The sequence below is a fragment of the Cucurbita pepo genome, chromosome LG01 (assembly GCF_002806865.2).
Source record: "Cucurbita pepo subsp. pepo cultivar mu-cu-16 chromosome LG01, ASM280686v2, whole genome shotgun sequence".
NCBI classification, from domain to species: Eukaryota; Viridiplantae; Streptophyta; class Magnoliopsida; order Cucurbitales; family Cucurbitaceae; genus Cucurbita; species Cucurbita pepo.
Genome location: NC_036638.1, coordinates 18687930 through 18707395, shown reverse-complemented (window position 1 = coordinate 18707395; position 19466 = coordinate 18687930). Strand labels below are relative to the sequence as shown.

At 38.2% G+C, this 19466-nt stretch overlaps 2 protein-coding genes and 1 long non-coding RNA gene across 4 annotated transcripts; 2 read left to right on the top strand and 1 right to left on the bottom strand.

Annotated features, from left to right (window-relative positions):
* Positions 1-402: 402 nt before the first annotated feature.
* On the bottom strand, positions 403-4587 carry LOC111788178. The gene is made up of 4 exons (XR_002814108.1): positions 4470-4587; positions 3977-4298; positions 2027-2830; positions 403-534 (listed from the first exon to the last, which is right to left on the bottom strand). It is a non-coding gene; the product is annotated as an uncharacterized LOC111788178 (long non-coding RNA).
* Positions 4588-7053: 2466 nt separating this feature from the next.
* On the top strand, positions 7054-13138 carry LOC111809757 (glucomannan 4-beta-mannosyltransferase 9-like). The gene is made up of 9 exons (XM_023696202.1): positions 7054-7335; positions 8340-8438; positions 8873-9125; positions 9253-9363; positions 9453-9589; positions 10385-10498; positions 10589-10788; positions 11692-11886; positions 12682-13138. The coding sequence occupies exons 1-9, from the start codon at positions 7078-7080 to the stop codon at positions 12842-12844; spliced, it is 1530 nt and encodes a 509-aa protein (XP_023551970.1). The 5' UTR covers positions 7054-7077; the 3' UTR covers positions 12845-13138.
* Positions 13139-14021: 883 nt separating this feature from the next.
* Positions 14022-19402, top strand: LOC111788811 (cyclin-dependent kinase C-1-like). Of its 2 annotated transcripts, none has more exons than XM_023669454.1 (13): positions 14022-14464; positions 14573-14722; positions 15629-15710; positions 16007-16097; positions 16187-16216; positions 16377-16486; positions 16579-16651; positions 16741-16861; positions 17042-17159; positions 17867-18006; positions 18102-18159; positions 18434-18504; positions 18581-19402. In XM_023669454.1, the coding sequence occupies exons 2-13, from the start codon at positions 14613-14615 to the stop codon at positions 19143-19145; spliced, it is 1569 nt and encodes a 522-aa protein (XP_023525222.1). In that variant the 5' UTR covers positions 14022-14464; positions 14573-14612; the 3' UTR covers positions 19146-19402. The 2 variants fall into 2 exon arrangements, with proteins under 2 accessions (XP_023525222.1, XP_023525138.1); XM_023669370.1 differs by having other exon boundaries at positions 14570-14722.
* The last annotated feature ends 64 nt before the right edge of the window (positions 19403-19466 follow it).

Here is a 19466-nt window from a genome sequence, read left to right as displayed (position 1 = left end):
AAATACACGATATTATAATTAAATGAAGATATCTCTAACATATTTGATATTATGTAAAATTAAAATATATATTATGTCTAAGATTTAAAACTTAGAATTTTGTAAAAATAGATTCCTAAACTTAAATTCAATACAAATGAATCATGACTAATATATAATATATTTTTTTAACCTTTAAACTTAGGCCTCCGCCAAGAATGAAAGTGACAGGTACAGTTGCCCCAAACAAGGCCCCATCTCATTTATACCCAACCATAAATCAATTCAACTTAAATTCCCACCATTTAATACCTTCATATATATATATATATATATATAAACATGATCAGAATAATTCAATTGACTAAAAAAAATTCTCTGTCACGCATCATTATTAATTTAAGAGAAAACATTATTAAATAGTAGTTATAAGAAATTTTACCTTATACGATTATGACCGAGCAAATTATATTGAATGATTTCTTTAGTCTCATCATCACATGTTGAGAATGGAACGAGATGTACTGCTTGACTCGAAGCGTATGTATAAGGTACCTAGACAATGAGAAGTCGAGTCACTTAGACGGAGGGAGCAGGCAATATCACATAGCACCGAGTTCAAATATATGTAAACACAAAGCAAAATTATTTGGTTCATCGAGAACGTTCTCGACTCCGTACTAGTTAAGGTATCTCTACTTTTTGTGTTAAAAGGTATTGATTTGAATTCTTGGTCCAATAGTTATAAAGGGATATTATAAAATGAAAAGTTCTAAAGTTAATTAAATGAGAGGGGCAATGCAAGCATAAAAAGCCACTTTCTAAAAGGCCATTTTATTGAAATCAAAATCCCACTTTTTTTTTTTTTTTTTTTTTTTTTTTTTTTNATAGTCTTTGCGTCTTCTCAAACCTTTTTCTTTTTTCATTAATAAGCTTTTCCGGCGCTTTTGACTTGCGCGGGGTATGAGCAAAAGCTCCCTCAAGACCTTGAGAATCATTTTCCAGACAGTAAAAGATAACCCCAAGCGTTGAGAAAAATTCCTATACTGTGGTTAAAAAAACTAAAAACAGATGCAGAAACAACCGTAAAAACAATGACAATGACGATAACAATGACAGAAAGAACGAGGAGTGGGAAGAAAGGTACCCTCAAGGAGCAGGAGGGAGGGAGGGAGAAGAAACCGGGCTTGAAGAACGAGCCAAGTCGTAAAACAAAAACTTAAATATAACAGCCCAGATCTACCGCTAGCAGATATTGTCATCTTTGAACTTTCCATTTCGGGCTTCTTCTCAAGGCTTTAAAACGCATCTGCTAGGAGAAGGTTTCCACACCCTTATAAAGAGTGTTTTGTTCTCCTTCCCAACCAATGTGGGACATCACATTAAGCGTACATCTGGAGACAAACATGTTCTTCAAACATCCCTAGTCTAGAAGGATAAACCTTATGTTTGGAGATTTTATCTGGTCTTACATCAGTTGAAGAGGAGAACGAAACATTCTTTATGAGAATGTGAAAACTTCTCCCTATCAGAAGCGTTTTAAAAACCTTGAGGGGAAGCGCCAAAGGGAAAACCCAAAGACGACAACATCTGCTGGCAATGGGCTTGGACGGTTACATTATCAATATCATTTGACCTCTTTTCTTTTTATCAATCTTCAGGAAGAGCATAGTAAGTATATAGCATATAAGCTTGTTTTGTTTTCATGCTTTTGAAAAACAGGAGATCTTGTGAATACATTGATCACAATACACGGAGGGTGCATTGTTTTGCACCAATATATTGCAACAGGAGCTGCATAGGGCTAAAAGAAATCACATAGGACTACATTGTTCCTAATCTTCCTCAAAGCTAACCTAGTCGCCCTTGCCCTTATTACCAATTGATCTAAAGCCTGGGCATGTTTAGGAAGACAAGAACACATAATTTTACATGCTTTCCTATTTTAGGCCCCATATACTATTACACGAGTAGTAAAGAAATATAAATGGCATTTGGAATCTTAAATGAATGAGAAAGGTAATAGAGTTGTCATAATTGAGATTACCTGTAACCAGCTGAATCTGCCTCGACTGATAAGCTTAGCCCCCCCTACACAAACATTCATGCCCGACGCTAATTGCGCTAATTATTAATTAGTTGAACATAAATCTCTGCATTCACAATGGTAGACATAGGTTCAATGTCTCAATAGTTCCCATGGGAATGGATAGGCAATAGTACATAATCTGTGTATGAAAAAGACAGCATATAAATGAGATGGGATGAACCTACAGAAGTCATATGCATCAGCAATCATCTAATGAAGATAATAATTGACAAAAGTGCAGGGAGATGAAGTATTTATTGTTTAATATCCATGTGTTAAATCTGCTTACATGCACCTCAATTATTCTCAATTATTCTCACGAGACAACTATCTCACCCTACTACATTTGGTTGTCCATATAACTTGTAAGTTGTAAGATATTAAATCCTAGGAAGGTGGGCTCGAAACTATTCACTCAAGCCCTTTACTATTTAGATCGACTCTTTGCTAAGCCATCTTTGCTGAAACTCAGATGAAAATGCAGTAAAAGAGGAAATGATAACCAAAGATAGTGCAAAACAACTCGATGGCAGGTAAAATAACCTTTTATATCAGAACAATACAACAGATTAGTAACAGTCTACCAGAAAACCCTTATTGAATAAGGAAAAAACCTTTACTCTTCTTCGGTCATACATGTAAACGGGCATGAATACACATGTCCAAGGAACTTACAACTAACATCACCCTTTCCAGTGTCTAGAAATATAACAACCCAACAATGATAATTGATCCCTGACGACAAAAGTCTCTACCATCAACCTGCACATGATGCACAATTACCAGTCAGCGTAAACAAAACCAGCCAAAGGACATGGAACATGACCACAATACTTCAGTGGCTACAGCATCTACATGCTTTGTATTTGTTATAATTCAAGGACACATTTGCTCAACCTACAGTGCATACGCTGTTCGTGTAAGGTTGTTTACATGCTTTGTATTTGTTAGAACTCGAGGACACATTTGCTCAACCTATAGTACATACCCTGTTCATGTAAGGTTGTTTACATGCTTTTTATTAGTAGTTGAAGTGGATCACCACAAGTAGAAATCAAATCATAGCAAATAAATAAAAAGATACAACCGAGCTTATGATAAAAAGATAGGGCACAAATTATTTACTCCGTTTCTTTCTCCTCAATAGAAAAGACATTCTTATGACACCAAGTTAAATATACAGAGTGTAAGTTTTTTTATCTGGTACAGAGATGAGGAAACTTGGAAGGAAAGGTATGTGAGATACTAATATCATCTTATAAAAATAGAGGAAACGTAAGGAATATCGATACCAAGTTATACATTCTTGAATATTTAGCCATATGTTTCTTCAAGTCTAAAAAAGTAGTAAGAAAATAGTACGAAAATTATTTCAACCACTGCAATGGGAATGAACAAACTAAGGAGAAACTCGGATCTGAATATTTGGACTAAACATACGTAGTAAAAAATGTGAGTGCAAACATAAATCAAGCCAGAAACTGCATCTTAATCTTTAACAGCAAAATACTGCAGCTTCTAGTGAAAACAGCTAAGATAACAGATCCCATCATTAATGTTTTGTACAGACAGTGATGGATCAATATCTATCACAATCAATTTCACTGACTATAGAGTAAGATCAAACTTCCATTGGCCGAGCATGTTGATGATGGAAAACAAAAATTCATGGCTGACCCGTCTAATACCATGTTACCAATAAAATAATTCCATTTTTCAATATTTAACAAATCATTTTATCATAGACAAGCATTCATCAGTAAGTAAATGGAGCTTAATACAACGTATGTGTTCTATACCTACTTTCATTATCATACACTAAACATTGAACTATCTAAAACTCCGCCAGCATGAAAGGGATTTCCATACAGCTCGAATGAAAATGTAAATTGAAGAACAATTTCGTACCGGTATCTACCAAGAAGATTTCTTGACACCCATAACAAGACCTTTGGATGCCAGATCACGGAAGACGATACGAGAAACACGGAAAAGCTGATAGACACCCCTAGGTCGACCGGTGAAGATGCAGCGATTCCTCAGTCGAGTAAACGAACTATTTCTAGGCAATTTCGACAGCTTATAACGATGCTCTTCTCGCACATCGTTGGGAAGACTCGGATCATTGCAAACGGCTTTGAAAAGCTTCCGCTTCAACTCAAACTTCGCAGCTAGCTGTCGACGATAATGGTCAAGAATGTTCCGCTTGTCCTCCGTCATTCCGTTTGATCTAATTCCGTAAATTTCATGATTAAATTACAAATTCAAAAGCCTAGAAAGATAATCGTTCCAGCTATCTCAACGGACACATGTTAATCGTTACTCAATCGTTCAATGCCGAGACTGAACTCGTAATCGAAAAAAGAACGAGACGTACAAGAAAAAAGGACTATAGACTTACCTTCAAGCTTTCAAGTCCTCTACAATGGCCGCCTTCGAGCAAACCAGGAAAGCGAGAGCGGTGAAAGAAATCGAAATCGACTGAAGAAGATGTAAAATGCGCGACGAGGGAAAGGAAGCAAAACAAGGGCAGCGCGCCAATGAGCCGGCTCAATGGGCTAACGTTTACGAGCTTATTGGGCCTGAATCATTGGGCCCTGGTTTGGATCTTTGGGCCCAAAAGCTTTATGGGCCTACGGGAGCCAAGCCTTTTAATATTTGAGGAAATTTAAGGATTGCAATTTTAAAGACATCTATGCAGACAACCTAGTGGTTACACGGTCTATACTCTCAAATAGTTTGTTATTAACTCTTTCATCGACTTCGGTCCATAATGGAAGCACGAGTATATTACATGAAAGTTCTCGAGAGAGCGTCGTGACCTAAATTACTTTGGTTTGTGATATTTAACAAAGACGTTACTTTGTCAGTCACCCCAAAATACAGGTTTTATAAACTCGAGGATCCCTGATACAAACCAATCAACCCTAAGAGTTCAGAAACATAGGATCTTTTTTTTTCGAGAACGAGCCAACCCGATACGAACCTCGAGAAGTTACGACAGCATCGGGTTTGGCTCGAGAGATTTGGTTTACCGTAAAAGTAGGTCAATTCTTACGTCATAGCTTAGCCTTATTTGTGTTTGGTATGGTTTGAAGCACAATGGTTGGTGAGATATACTCATAGGCAGACAGCCTAAAAGCTTGGAGACATAAAAAAAGACATCTTTTTTTTTAAAGCTTGTGATTCAAGTTAAGCTTCCATTGTCTTTTTGAACAACTTCACAATGTTCTTTGAGCTAGACACTCCACCTCTTCATTTAAACTTGTCTCCCAAGCTTGACACTCCACCACTTTTGATTTAAGAAACTCGTTGGTCGTTTTCATTGATTTCATTAGGTTTCTCGACATTTCCGACCTATATATGAATAAGGTTATACAGTTGTTCTGTTAATGTTGTCGAGACGTGCTCGAACAACCATAGATATAAAAAAGAAAAGCCCTCAAGGTTGCCCAAAACTTGTTGTATTATGGGAGATGTTATTGCTTGTTTTGTCTCTTATTTCATCTAGTAGTCGAGTTAAGTAGTCCATTTTTCAGTTCAGATAATTGAGTATGATAAAGGAATCGTGAACGAGAACTAGAGCTAGAGGGAGAAAGTTTTTCAGTGCAAAATTGAGAATAATCTCCTAGGTTTAGACCCTATTCGATGAGAACGACCATGTAAACAATAAATGGATTAAAAGGTCTGTGGTTCGGAGTTCTGTAATATCCTAAGTTCACTACTAGCAAATATTGTCATCTTTGAGCTTATTGTCCAGCTCACCGCTAGTAGATATTGTCTTTTTTGGGCTTGCCTTCTCGGGTTTCCTCTCTAAGTTTTGAAAATGTGTCTGCTAGGGAGAGGTTTTCATACTCTTATAAAGAATACTTCGTTCTCCTCTCTACGAGAGATATCGAGTATCGGTCTTCCCGATCTTCCCGATCTTATACTTCGTTCTCCTCTCTACGAGAGATATTGAGATTTCCCATCGGAGAGATTACTTGATTTTGCAGCTATTGGTGGAATTGTGAAATGATGGACATTCAATCAATAATGTGTTAGGAATCATGCATTTTTCAAAAAAAAAAAAAAAAAAACTTTGATTGATTGTGAAGTTCTGATTGGACATTCAAGTGGTTTTATGATTGAAAATCATTTAATCTCTATTAATCGGAGTGATTAGATAGTCTCTTTCGTGAATTATAAAGAGATTTTCGATCCGTTCGTAAGTTTAAGTGTCCAGACAGTTGATTGAAATCGAGAAGTTATCATCCACGTTACGTTTAAGATAAGTCATTTGAAACGAATTATACATCGAGAAGATCTCGAACTACGTTTAGGGTTTAGGTGGATAATACCCGAATTGTGAGATCCCATATTGGTGAGAGAAGAGAACGAAACATTTCATATAAGGTGAAAATCTCTCCCTAATAGACGCATTTTAAAATCATGAAGCTGACAGTGATACGTAACGGACAATATCTGTAAGCATTTCTCTCTCTCTCCTCAAATAGAGAAAGGGCGCTACGAGCTCTCTCTTGTTATTGTTCCCAGATCATCGAAGTGTGACCAAACTACAGACAATAATTCTTCTAAAACTGGGAACTCGAACACCCTTGTTACTGCTGTGCAGCTTTTCCTCGAGTTTGTAGGGTCGGGTTTCCCATTTTCCCACAAACGAACGAGCCAACCCCACCAGACACGCAACCCGAACATATGAAAGAAAATGGTGTTTTCACAACCCTACGATATTTATACGCACGAGTATGCACCCGAGTATCATTGACACTAAATACACTTAAAACCAAACCCAAACAAGAGAGAGAAGAAGAACAAAAGCCCACAAAATCCATTTTCCCCACAAACAAAAGCAAACATTCCGACACTCTTTGTTTTTTGAGTAACCCACAAGCAAAAACCACTTCAAAAACACACTGTTCTTCTTCTGCTTCTTTAAAACCTTCAAGTTCTTGGGCTGTTCTTCAAAGGCTTCATCAATGGCGGAAGGGCTGCTGATCACTTCCCAAATGGGTCTCTTTTGGCACCAAACCACTGCCCCTTTGATTGCACCATTTTTGAAGCTCTCTGTGGCTGCTTGTTTGGCCATGTCCCTTATGCTCTTCTTTGAAAGAGTTTATATGGGCATTGTCATTCTCTTTGTTAAGCTCTTTAGAAAAAAACCCCACAAAACTTACAAGTGGGAGCCCATTAAAGATGATCTTGAGCTTGCCCATTTTGCTTATCCCATGGTTTTGGTTCAAATTCCTATGTACAATGAGCGAGAGGTGAAAAAGATTAAATTTTTTCGATCGTTTTTAGTTCATCGAGAACTTATCGGTAGTTTGGATTAGAAGATTCGAACTCCAAACCTCTTGTTCGATGATATATAGTTTAATTAGTTGAGCTATACTCGTGTTGTCGTTTTAATTTTAGGAATTGGGTTTCGTAGTCATGTTATAAAGTTTTTTGATTCAGTGAAGCGTTTTCTTTGGTGGGTTGTGAAGCGTTTTCTTTGGTGGATTGTTTTTGTAGTTCATGAGTAAGCATGACTGAGGTGGAAGATTTGAACTCTAAACCTCTTGTTCGATGATATATAACCTCTTGTTCGATGATATATAGTTTAATTAGTTGAGCTATGCTCGTGTTGTCATTTTAGGAATTGGGTTTCGTAGTCATGTTAGAAAATTTTTTGATTCTGTGAAGCGTTTTCTTTGGTGGGTTATTTTTGTAGTTCATGAGTAAGCAGGACTGAGTTGGAAGATTTGAACTCTAAACCTTTTATTTGATGATATATAGTTTAATTAGTTGAGCTATGTTCGTGTTGTCGTTTTAGGAATTGGGTTTCGTGGTCATGTTAGAAAGTTTTTTGATTCAGTGAAGCGTTTTCTTTGGTGGGTTGTTTTTGTAGTTCACGAGCAAGCATAATTGGGTTGGAAGATTTGAACTCTAAATCTTTTATTCGATGATATATAGTATAATTAGTTGAGCTATACTCGTGTTGTCGTTTTCTTATTCGTTTTAGGAGCTGGGTTTCGTGGTCATGTCATAGAATTCTTTGATTCAGTGAAGCGTTTTCTTTGGTGAGTTGTTTTTGTAATTCATGAGTAAGCACGAGTGGGTTGGAAGATTTGAACTCTAAATCTCTTGATTGATAATATATAGTTTAACTAATTGAGTTATGCTCATATTGTCATTTTACGAATTGGGTTTCATGGTCATGTCATAAAGTTTTTAGATTCAGTGAAGCGTTTTTTATGGGTTGTTTTAACGATGTGAGCTTTTGCAACAGGTTTATCAATTATCAATCGGAGCAGCGTGTGGACTTTCGTGGCCATCTGATAGGATCATAATTCAAGTTCTCGATGATTCAACTGATTCGTCTATCAAGGTTTGATCTTTTTAAAACAATCGAATTTACGTAGTTCATATTATATAGTATTGAATAATAAAATTATAAGTTATTAAGCTTATTATTAGAGTCAAAATCTTAATTATTATTAGAATCATTCTTGGAAAGGCAAATATTTTTTAATTGGTTTAATTATTATTTAATCTCCAAATTAGGGTTTAGGCCACCAATTACAACAAAAGGTAAAAACAGATGAGATTTATGAAAGCGAATCAACAAAATTCACAAAAACTAACCTAAATGAACAATTTTCTTAAGCTGAAAAGCACAATCTCTCCAAGAAAATTGGAAGAACTTCTCGTTGCGAAAATTTCCATGGAAATCAGCGACGAACACAAATTTGAGCTGAAACCCATTTTTCTTTTGCGGATTTCCGATGTGGGTTTGTGAAATTTTGCACCAAAAATCAACAGGATCTGGTGGAATTAGAGTGCAAAAGATGGGCAAGCAAAGGCATAAACATAAAGTATGAGATTAGAGACAACAGAAATGGGTACAAAGCAGGGGCGCTAAAAGAGGGAATGAAGCACAACTACGTTAAACTCTGCGATTATGTTGCTATTTTCGATGCCGATTTCCAACCTGATCCTGATTTTCTTTGGCGCACCATTCCATTTCTCACGAACAATTCCGATATCGCTCTTGTTCAAGCTCGCTGGAAGTTCGGTAAGCGTTCTTAAGTACTCGATTTCGTGTAAATTTTCTGAAACTTGAACTATTTAGAGGCCGATCTGATGAAGAAACTAGTTTAGATTTGATGATTTTGAAGTTGTTTTTGTTGGAACTGTTGTAGTGAACTCTGATGAATGTTTGATGACGAGAATGCAAGAGATGTCATTAGATTACCATTTCAAAGTGGAGCAAGAAGTTGGTTCTGCTACTCATGCATTTTTTGGGTTCAATGGTGAGCTGTGATTATAAGACATTGTTAATGGCTTTGATCTATGCATGTTTTGAGCACTGAACTTACTGAAAACGATGGAGTTCTGGCAGGCACAGCAGGTGTTTGGAGAATTGCCGCACTGAACGAGGCTGGTGGATGGAAGGATCGGACTACTGTTGAAGATATGGATTTGGCTGTTCGAGCTAGCCTCAAAGGCTGGAAGTTCGTCTATGTTGGCGATCTTAAGGTAGTTCTACTTCGTTTTTCATTTTTGATATCGGTTATCGTGTGGCTCGCTCTGTGTATTATGCTTGTGGTTCATCTCTGCTAGTTCTTGGGAGGCATCATTTACATCAAGGCCTCTTCTAGGTGAGAATAAGATGTTAAATAGTCGAGTTTTTGCTTGGGAGTTTGAATCTAAGGACCTCGATCTTACTTGAATAGGATTTGTTCTATACGTTCTATAGTTATGTCCTCGAGTTCTAAGGAGATAAGAACCTAAGTCGAAAGAAAAACGACCTTAATTTAACAAGACCTGTTACCAGAAGGAGGTGGAAAAGGTGTGTTGAGAGTTTGAAAGCATGAAAGATAGCAAGAATGTTTATTTTTTTCGAACCGTATCCCTCGTGTAACAGCTCAAGCCCACCGCTAGCAGATATTGTCATATCTGGGTTTTCCCTTTCGGGCTTCCCCTCAAGGTTTTTAAAACACGTATGCTATAGAGAGGTTTGTATACCCTTATAAGGAATGTTTCGTTCTTCTCCCCCATTTAGATCTCATTCTCGGTTTAATAAAGGAGCTATTGACTCAACAAAGAACCCTCCACCTTGTGGTGATGTCTCTGAGGTTGACTCCGACGTAAGTTTAAGCAGTGTCGAACGGTCATTCAACTAGTAGATAACAATATGAAGGTAGAAGACTCCTCCTCCTATTCCTTCATTCACACCGACTATATTTGCTCTGTTGATAGTCGAATCTTTCCTAGCCTCTTCCTGTTATCCCCTGCTCGTTTTCTTGGTTCTTCAAATGTTAGCTCTTTCAGGTGAAGAACGAGTTGCCGAGTACCTTCAAAGCCTATCGATATCAGCAACACCGATGGTCTTGCGGTCCGGCTAACCTTTTCAAAAAGATGGTTATTGAAATCATGAAGAACAAGGCATGGTTTTAGTAGTCCTTTGATATGTTGATTCCATTGGGGTTGTATTTTCTTTATGCTTCTCACCATTAGCTTTCTATGTGCTTGCAGAAAGTCTCCATGTGGAAGAAGCTTTACCTGATCTATAGCTTCTTCTTTGTTCGAAAGATCGTTGCCCATATCGTCACGTTTGTCTTTTATTGTGTTGTTTTGCCTGCTACGGTCTTGGTTCCTGAAGTGTCGGTGCCGAGATGGGGTGCCATTTATATTCCTTCGACGATCACGCTCCTTAACGCCGTTGGAACTCCGAGGTCGTGTTCTTACCTTCTTGTTTTTTTATGTCGGAATTGCGAACTTTCATCCTATCTTCATTTGCTTGAAATTAAGAGGGAAAGAAAGAACCTTTTCCGAGAGTTTTTTGGGCTCACTGCTAGTAGATATTGTCCTCTTTAGACTTTTCCTTTCGAGCTTCCCCTTAAGGTTTTTAAAACACAATTGCTATCTCCCTTATGAAGAATGCTTCGCTCCCCTCTTCTTCGGGGCCCAGCGTCCTCGCTGACACTCGTTCCTCTCTCCAATCAATGTGGGATCTCACAATCCACCCCCCTCCCCTTTGGGGCCCAGTGTCCTCGTTGGCACACCGCCCGGTATCTGACTCTGATACCATTTGTAACAACCCAAGCTCACTGCTAGTAGATATTGTCTTTTTTGGGCTTTTCCTTTCGGGCTTCCCCTCAAGGTAGAGTTTTCCAACCCTTATAAAGAATGTTTCGTTCCCCTCTCCAATCGATGTGGAATCTCACAATCCACCCCCTTCGAAGCCCAACGTCCTTGCTAACACTCGTTCCTCTCTCCAATTAATATGAGATCTCACAATCCACCCCCGTTTGGGGCCCTGCGTCCTCGTTCATCGCCCGGTGTCTGGCTCTGATACCATCTGTAACAGCCCAAGGCCACCGCTAGCAGATATTGTTCTTTTTGGGCTATCCCTTTTGAGCTTCCACTCGAGGTTTTTAAAACGCGCCTGCTAGAGAGAGGTTTCCACACTCTTATAAAGAATGCTTAGTTCAGTTCCCCTCCCCGACCAACGTAGGATCTCACAAAAGTTTGCAGTTTGATTTTAATCTCATAACCAGGAGTTGCTAACATTTCACCTCAAGTTGATGAATATGAAATACACTACACTGTTTTTTACTGATAATCTTACATTACAGATCATTCCACCTGATCATTTTCTGGATTCTCTTCGAGAACGTCATGTCACTACATCGAACGAAGGCAACATTCATCGGTCTATTCGAAGCAGGGAGAGTAAACGAATGGGTCGTCACCGAGAAACTAGGGGATGCGCTGAAGACCAAACCGGGTTCCAAAGCTCCACGAAAACCTCGTTTTAGGATTGGGGAAAGGTAAAGGTTTATGCATATATGCATCTCCCATTCAAATTATGTGATGTCCCACGTTGGGGAGGAGAACAAATCACCATTTATAAGGGTGCGGAAACCTTCCCCTAGTAGACGCGTTTTAAAGCCTTGAGGGGAAGCCCGAAAGGGAAAATCCAAAGAGGACAATATCTGCTAGCGGTGGATCTAGGTCGTTACAAATGGTATCAGAGCCAGTCATCGGACGATGTGCCGGCCTTCTCGCTGTTCCCCGAAGGGGGTAGACACGAGGCGGTGTGCCAATAAGGACGTTGGGCCCCAAAGGGAGGTAGATTTGGAGGCGGTCCCACATCGATTGGATAAAGGAACGAGTGCCAGCGAGGACGCTGGGCCCCGAAGGGGGGTTGATTGTGATGTCCCACATTGGTTGGGGAGGAGAACAAATCACCCTCTATAAGGGTGTGGAAACCTTCCCCTAGTAGACGCGTTTTAAAGCCATGAGGGGAAGCCCGAAAGGGAAAACCCAAAGAGGACAATATCTGCTAGCGGTAGATCTGGGTCGTTACAAATTATGTCAAACATAATCTCCACTTCATGAATTTCATACCAATATGACACTAAACTAGAGTTCTCATTCACATGCATTCCTAGCTATAAGAAACATATTGTTTCATTAGTTTCTACGAGTCATCGACATTGTCGATTACTGAGAACTATAGAAACCGAGCAATCAAAACACGCCGAGATACATTACCGACATAGTTACTTCAAGTTTCTAGATTTCTAGACTTAACCTTCTTGTTTCTGATTGTGGATGAACAGACTCCATGTTCTTGAGCTTTGTGTTGGAGCGTACCTCTTCTTCTGCGGCTGCTACGATCTCAACTTCGGAAAGAATCGATACTTCATCTACCTCTTCCTACAATCGTTCGCGTTCTTCATCGCCGGGGTCGGCTACGTCGGTACTCTGGTTCCCAACTCTTAGCAGACTCGTATGCTCGACCTCGCTCGATTATTTATACACACATTGCTTCCCGAGACAAAGGGGTTGAAAGAAAGAATGATGTAGGGAAGTTTTTCCTGTTCTTAACTTATTTTTACATATATTTTTTGGAGGAAGAGCTTTACTTCTTTTCAGTTTGGTATAATAAAAAGCTGGTGATTTCTGAAGGAGAGTGTTCATTGAGAGTTGTTGAAGAACATAACAATAAGAGCTTACAGCAAAAATCTGTTGAATTGTATTACTCTAAATGAAAAGGAAACAAACAAGATTTAAGAACCCGGGTTGAGTTCGAAGTTTTAGATATTTTGGCTCGAGACAAAGGGGGAGAGTTTCTACCATTCTCGAGATGAAGTTTCTACAATATATTTGACATTTCAATAAAGTTTTAGCTGTATATCTGAATTGATTTCAGGTTGATTTCGGGTCTTCGTTGAGTCAATTACTCGTTTAGTTTCAAAACTATAATTGATTTTATATATATATATATATTTTTTAATTTTCGAAGTTATTAAATTTCTAGATTTGTTTGCTAAATTTAATTTTTGGTTTTTAAAAATTAAAAAATATTTAATGGATCTGTAAATTTTTTAAAATATTGAAGTAAAATAAATTTCAGATATTTATTAAATATTTTTTTTAATTTCGAAAACCAAATAGATAAAAACTTTAAGGGATAAATTTATAATTTAACCAAATTTATAATTATATTGGCGATTTTAGAGATATTTAACCAAAATAAAAGAAATATTTAGGTGAAAAGACCACTTTGGCCCTATACATTTAATTTCCTAATTTTAATCTCTATATTATGAATAAATGGTATTTATAATTAATCATTATTTTTTCTTTAAAAAAACAGGTTATCTTTTACTCATTTTAAAAAACATATTTTTACTCGAATGGAAATTATTATTATTATTATTTAATTACTTTTGTAAAAATTAATTTTAAATGACTAATTTTAAAAATTATTAGAAGTATAGAACTAAAATTTAGTAAAATTCAAAATAAAAGATAAAAAGCGTATTTTCACCCGAAGGTTATCGCAAATTCTTCACCGATCGGTTCGGCAAATCGATTCGACGGTTCATTTACGAGTTTCGAACCCGGTTCAAGACAAAGTCAAAGACAAACCTCCCAAAACGCATCGTTTAATCTCATCCGTAGGAAAACCGGAAATCCCAAGTCTTCGACCAATCCGTTGCCGCGTCTCTCTGATTCCGCCGCCCCCAACTCCACGACTTCTCTCTCCGACTCCGATTTCTTCCTCTTTCACCTCAGTTTTCTCTAAGCCGAAAACTCCGATTCTTTCTCCGATCTCCGCTGCACCGTCACGCCACCTCTGATTGCTTACTTGTCTCCCATCTCCTTCTCTGTCGCTGCCGTCGCCTGCGCGCCTCCATATCTCCCGCTCTGCTGCAACCTCACACCGTCATTCCTAGGGTTCCCAACAGAGGGCGAATCTTTGGTTCCAAGGCTGCCGTAGGGCTTGACTCTCCTCACTCATCTACATTCTGCTGCGTACGGAATTCGTTCATCTTATCCCTAATCTTGTAGCTCTCCGGCTACTCCTCTCACTCGTAACCCTAATTCTCAATTCAGGTGATTTCTCTTTTCTTTTCTTCATACAATTTTGCTTGAAGTTCTCCTCTTTAAATTTGTCGGTCTTTATGTTACATTCGGATGGCTGATTATTCGATCTCGCAGTAGTGTCTTCAGGGAAAGGAGATTACGCGTGCAAGGGAAGGCTATGGCTTTAACAGCCCCAGGGCAGCTCAATGTTAACGAGTCCCCTTCGTGGGGATCTAGAGGTGTCGACTGCTTCGAAAAACTGGAGCAGATTGGTGAAGGCACTTATGGGTCTGCTATTCGTGCCTATACCCTTCCCTGCCTTATTTTAATTATCCGCTGCGGTAGTTATTGTTTGTTGGGAATCTTTCTTTGCTGTTAATTTCACTATTGTCCTCCTTCGTTATTCGATAACATATTGCTGTATCGTTTTTTCGATGAAAAATAGATGAATTTATTGATACATTCCTCTATGCTTAACGTGGATGGGAATTTATGGGGAATCCGTGTGTACCAGAATTTGAGTTATCAAATGAAAATGAAATCGAGCTCGAGCTTATAGCATCTGTTTTTCTTGGAGTCCCAAGTCAATTTTTCTGCTTTCCACATTAATTGCATTTTCAAGAATTATTGCTTGATCGAAGTAGATGAGAAGAATGCTTGTCCGGGAAAGATACTGTTGTGTCATTTGAACTAAAATACTTCACATCATTCTGTTTATGTATTCTGGTGTCTTATTAACATCTATTTCTTAGATGAAAAACTATAAAATGTTAAGATATTCATAGATGTGTAATCACCTCTACTGAGCACTGAAAGCATGGTCAAACTAATTAAAAGAAAAGTAGTTTCTTTCCATCAATGAGCTGAGGTCACATGGACAACCAAAAACCAATGGTAATGTTGTTACTTTTGGTCCCCCATTCATGCCCACTTCCATTATTATTTTAGGCACAGCTCATGTTCATGGAGTACTGCAATTTTCACTAAGGTAGACTCCTCACTTTTGATATGATTTATATGCATGTTTCTAACTGTAGTGTTCATGGTTATATGGGAACTTCCTTTTGAATAAATTATTTTAATCACTTTGCTGCTCAAGGTTGATGATATTTTATTTCTCTTTGGTTGTTGAATGTCAATTTTGTTGCTATAATGTATGGAGTAATTTGTACCTACGTGCTTTTGTGCTTGCAGTCAAGTTTACATGGCCAGAGAATTGAGAACAGGTGAAATAGTTGCACTCAAGAAAATACGAATGGATAATGAGAGGGAGGGGGTATGTTTCTCTTTCACTAAGATCCTTTCACCATCTGGCTTACTTCGGTAGTTTATATTTGTTTGTAAGATTGTAGTTTACTCTGCCATTATATGAGAAGACCAGAGTTGCCAGTGCTGGTTTTAGACTTGAAATTTCAAAAGTTTGTATGATAGCTTACATTTAAGTTGGATTCTTAATATGCTCTGTTACAGTACAACGCTACCCACCATGGAAAATAAACTGTTGGTTTTATACCTCGATTTAAACTAGAAGCTTGTTCTGTGATTTAACATTCAATTCATTTGTCCATGTAGTTCCCTATTACTGCCATTCGAGAAATCAAAATTCTAAAGAAGCTCCACCATGAAAATGTAATCAAATTGAAAGAGATTGTGACATCTCCAGGTATGTTTTTAACATTACATCTGCTTTGTTGTGACTGTTGTTTTTGCCCCATTTTCTACAATTTTGTAAATCCCGGTATGTTTGTGCAGGTCCTGAGAAGGATGAACAAGGGAAGCCAGGCATGTTCTCTGTCTTCATTTGCAGCATTAGCCTTCAATGCCTTATAATTGTTCTTTTCATTTGAGTAGAATTTAGTTGCATCAGTGCAAGCTTTCCTTTATTTAAATTGTAGTATATGGAATGAGTTTTTCTTATTGGATGGATTGACTTGATGTGCAGATGGTAACAAGTACAAGGGTGGCATCTACATGGTTTTCGAGTACATGGACCATGATTTGACAGGTCTTGCTGATCGTCCAGGGATGAGGTTTTCAGTTCCCCAAATCAAGGTATTTACTAAAAAAGGATGTTTATGCCCTTTTTATTGTTCAATAGCTCTTTTGGTGTATGAGAATTGTGGTGGCATCTCTTTTCGAGACAGTGCTACATGAAGCAGCTTCTCACAGGGCTTCACTATTGTCATGTAAATCAAGTACTGCATAGGGATATAAAAGGTAACTAAAAAGTAATTATTCATGTGTATCCCTTCTTTCTTATTCCTTTTTTTGCTGCATAGTTTATTGTTTTGATGTTTGTGCTGCAGGCTCAAATCTGCTTATTGACAATGAAGGAAATCTGAAGCTTGCAGATTTTGGGCTTGCCCGATCATTTTCTAATGATATCAATGCAAATCTAACAAATCGTGTCATTACCTTATGGTATAGGTATATTGCTCTGCCAATCAAGAATGTTCGAATTTAGTTCGCATAAAATTTCTTGTTGTGTCGTTTACAGTTCTCCAGATTTTTTCGTATGTATGTAACTCTTCATTCAATTACTAGAAGTGTGAACTGAAAATAAAAGGATCTTGATTGCTCATAGCTTTGATCATCATCAATTTACAGACCTCCTGAATTGCTTCTTGGATCAACAAAATATGGTCCAGCTGTAGACATGTGGTCTGTTGGTTGTATTTTTGCAGAGCTTCTACATGGGAAGCCAATATTCCCTGGCAAGGACGAGGTAGGGGCTTTTCTGTGTAACTTTTATGCTTAGATAAGAAATGTGATGCAACATTGTTTTAAGATGCTAAATTTTATGGTTTAGGTAAATAATCAGCTCTATTATAGACACCAGGTTCAAACAGTCATATTGTAGTCGCTTGTCATGACTTATCCTTCTATATTGGGCAATAGTAATCTTCAATTGACCAGATTTGCAATCTTTTTTATTTTAATTTTTAATTTTAATGTATCTATGGTCCTCTGTTTTCATTAATTTATGTGGTGCCTGAATCATACGCCTTAGTTGTAATTTCCTAATAAATTTGTAATTTCCTCATGATTAAATTCCTGAATGCTGAACTCTGCGGCTCAAAAAGAAGATAAAGAAGCATTTTCATCCTCCGTGACTGAAATTCAATCACGTAGATGCCCGAATAGATACCTTACCACTTCAAGGGTGGATGATTCGATCTCTACTCTACAATTGTTGAACTAGAAAAAATTATTTAGTATGCCTCAAGTAATTTTTAATTAGATCAGAGATATCTATACTATCAGATAAAGTTTTTTTTTTTTGTCAAAATTAATTTGTTTCTTGATTTTATGTTTGTTGAACATGAGCATTAAGTTGTGAGAACTTTGTGCGTTGCAACTATTCTCTGCTGCCCTTTTTACTGTGAGTTTATTTAAATTGGCATCCTTTAAGCTTTTTGTTAACTATTGTAGCCGGAACAATTAAATAAGATCTTTGAGCTATGTGGCGCTCCGGATGAAGTAAATTGGCCCGGGGTTTCTAAAATCCCATGGTACAACAATTTCAAGCCCACAAGGCCGATGAAGAGACGTCTTAGAGAAGTTTTCAGGCAGTAAGTTAAACTAGTGCTTTAGCTTTTCTTACTGCACTGTAGTTCGTATCATCAACCTAATGAGCCTTTTACTGTGATATTTTCGCCGTTCGTAGTTTTGATCGTCATGCTTTAGAGCTGTTGGAGAAGATGCTCACTCTTGATCCTTCTCAGGTATTCACTTAGATCTATCCATTATTTTTTTCTAGATATTGACCACCTTCATCTCAATATAATTTTAGGGTAAATCATAAATGCAAAACTTGCTATTACAATTTAGTATGATGTCTAGCACCGCCCCGATGGTCACGTGCTTGGGCTTTGGGGGTGTAGGTGGGGTCGGCTTGGCAACCGCTGCCAGTAGGGATGTTTACTGGGACGGGAATGGGAGTATTTTTTCATAATTTGCATTCAGACTCTAATACTTCTTTTTTCACTATAAATATAGAGGATATCTGCTAAGGATGCTCTAGATGCGGAGTATTTTTGGACAGACCCATTGCCCTGTGATCCTAAGAGGTAAACATTTATTTAATGTCGCATCATTTCCATTGAATTTGCAATGTATTTCTAAGAATCTTCCATCCATATCCAGTTTGCCAAAGTACGAATCATCACACGAGTTCCAGACGAAGAAGAAGCGTCAGCAGCAACGACAACATGAAGAAACTGCAAAGAGACAGAAGTTGCAACACCAGCAGCATTCACGCCTCCCACCTATACAGCAGTCGGGACAAGCTCATGCACAGATGCGACCAGTACCTAACCAACCCCTTCATGGTTCTCAACCCCCCGTTGCTGCAGGGCCTAGCCATCATTTTGGTGGGAAGCCTCGTGGACCCCCAGGTCCTGGTAGGTATCCCTCTGGTGGAAATCCTCCTTCTGGATACAACCACCCAAGTCGTGGTGGTCAAAGCGGGGGTTCTTATGGCAATGCACAATACGCTCAAGGACGAGGTGCACCATATGGTTCTGGTAATATGTCTGGTGCTGGTCCTCGAGGCGGAGCTGGAGCCGGTGGTGGTGGTGGTGGTGGTGGTTATGGCGCGGGAGCTCCAAATTACCCACAGAATGGTCCATATGCTGGTAGTTCTGGTACTGGGCGTGGCTCCAATGTAATGGGCGGAAACCGAAACCAACAATATGGATGGCAACAATGACGAAATACGATCGTAACGCGCATTTTCAGAGTAAGCTTTAGAAGAGATTGTTATAGTAATACATAGTAGGTTATATTAGGAGTATTATAAATGGGTGTGCTATGCTGTTGACTTGAGCTAGGTGATTTATGTGCAAAGCAAGAATGAGCATCATCCTATCCCACTTGTCTGTCTGCTGTAAACGTTCCCAACTTAACTGTTCTATCAGGAATGAAGCACTTTGCATCTTCAAAGTTCTTGAAATTTGATGATCTATTGAATTTCAATACTATCAACAAGAACAACCTGGTGAATTACCTCTTCAAATGGGCATGAGTTTTA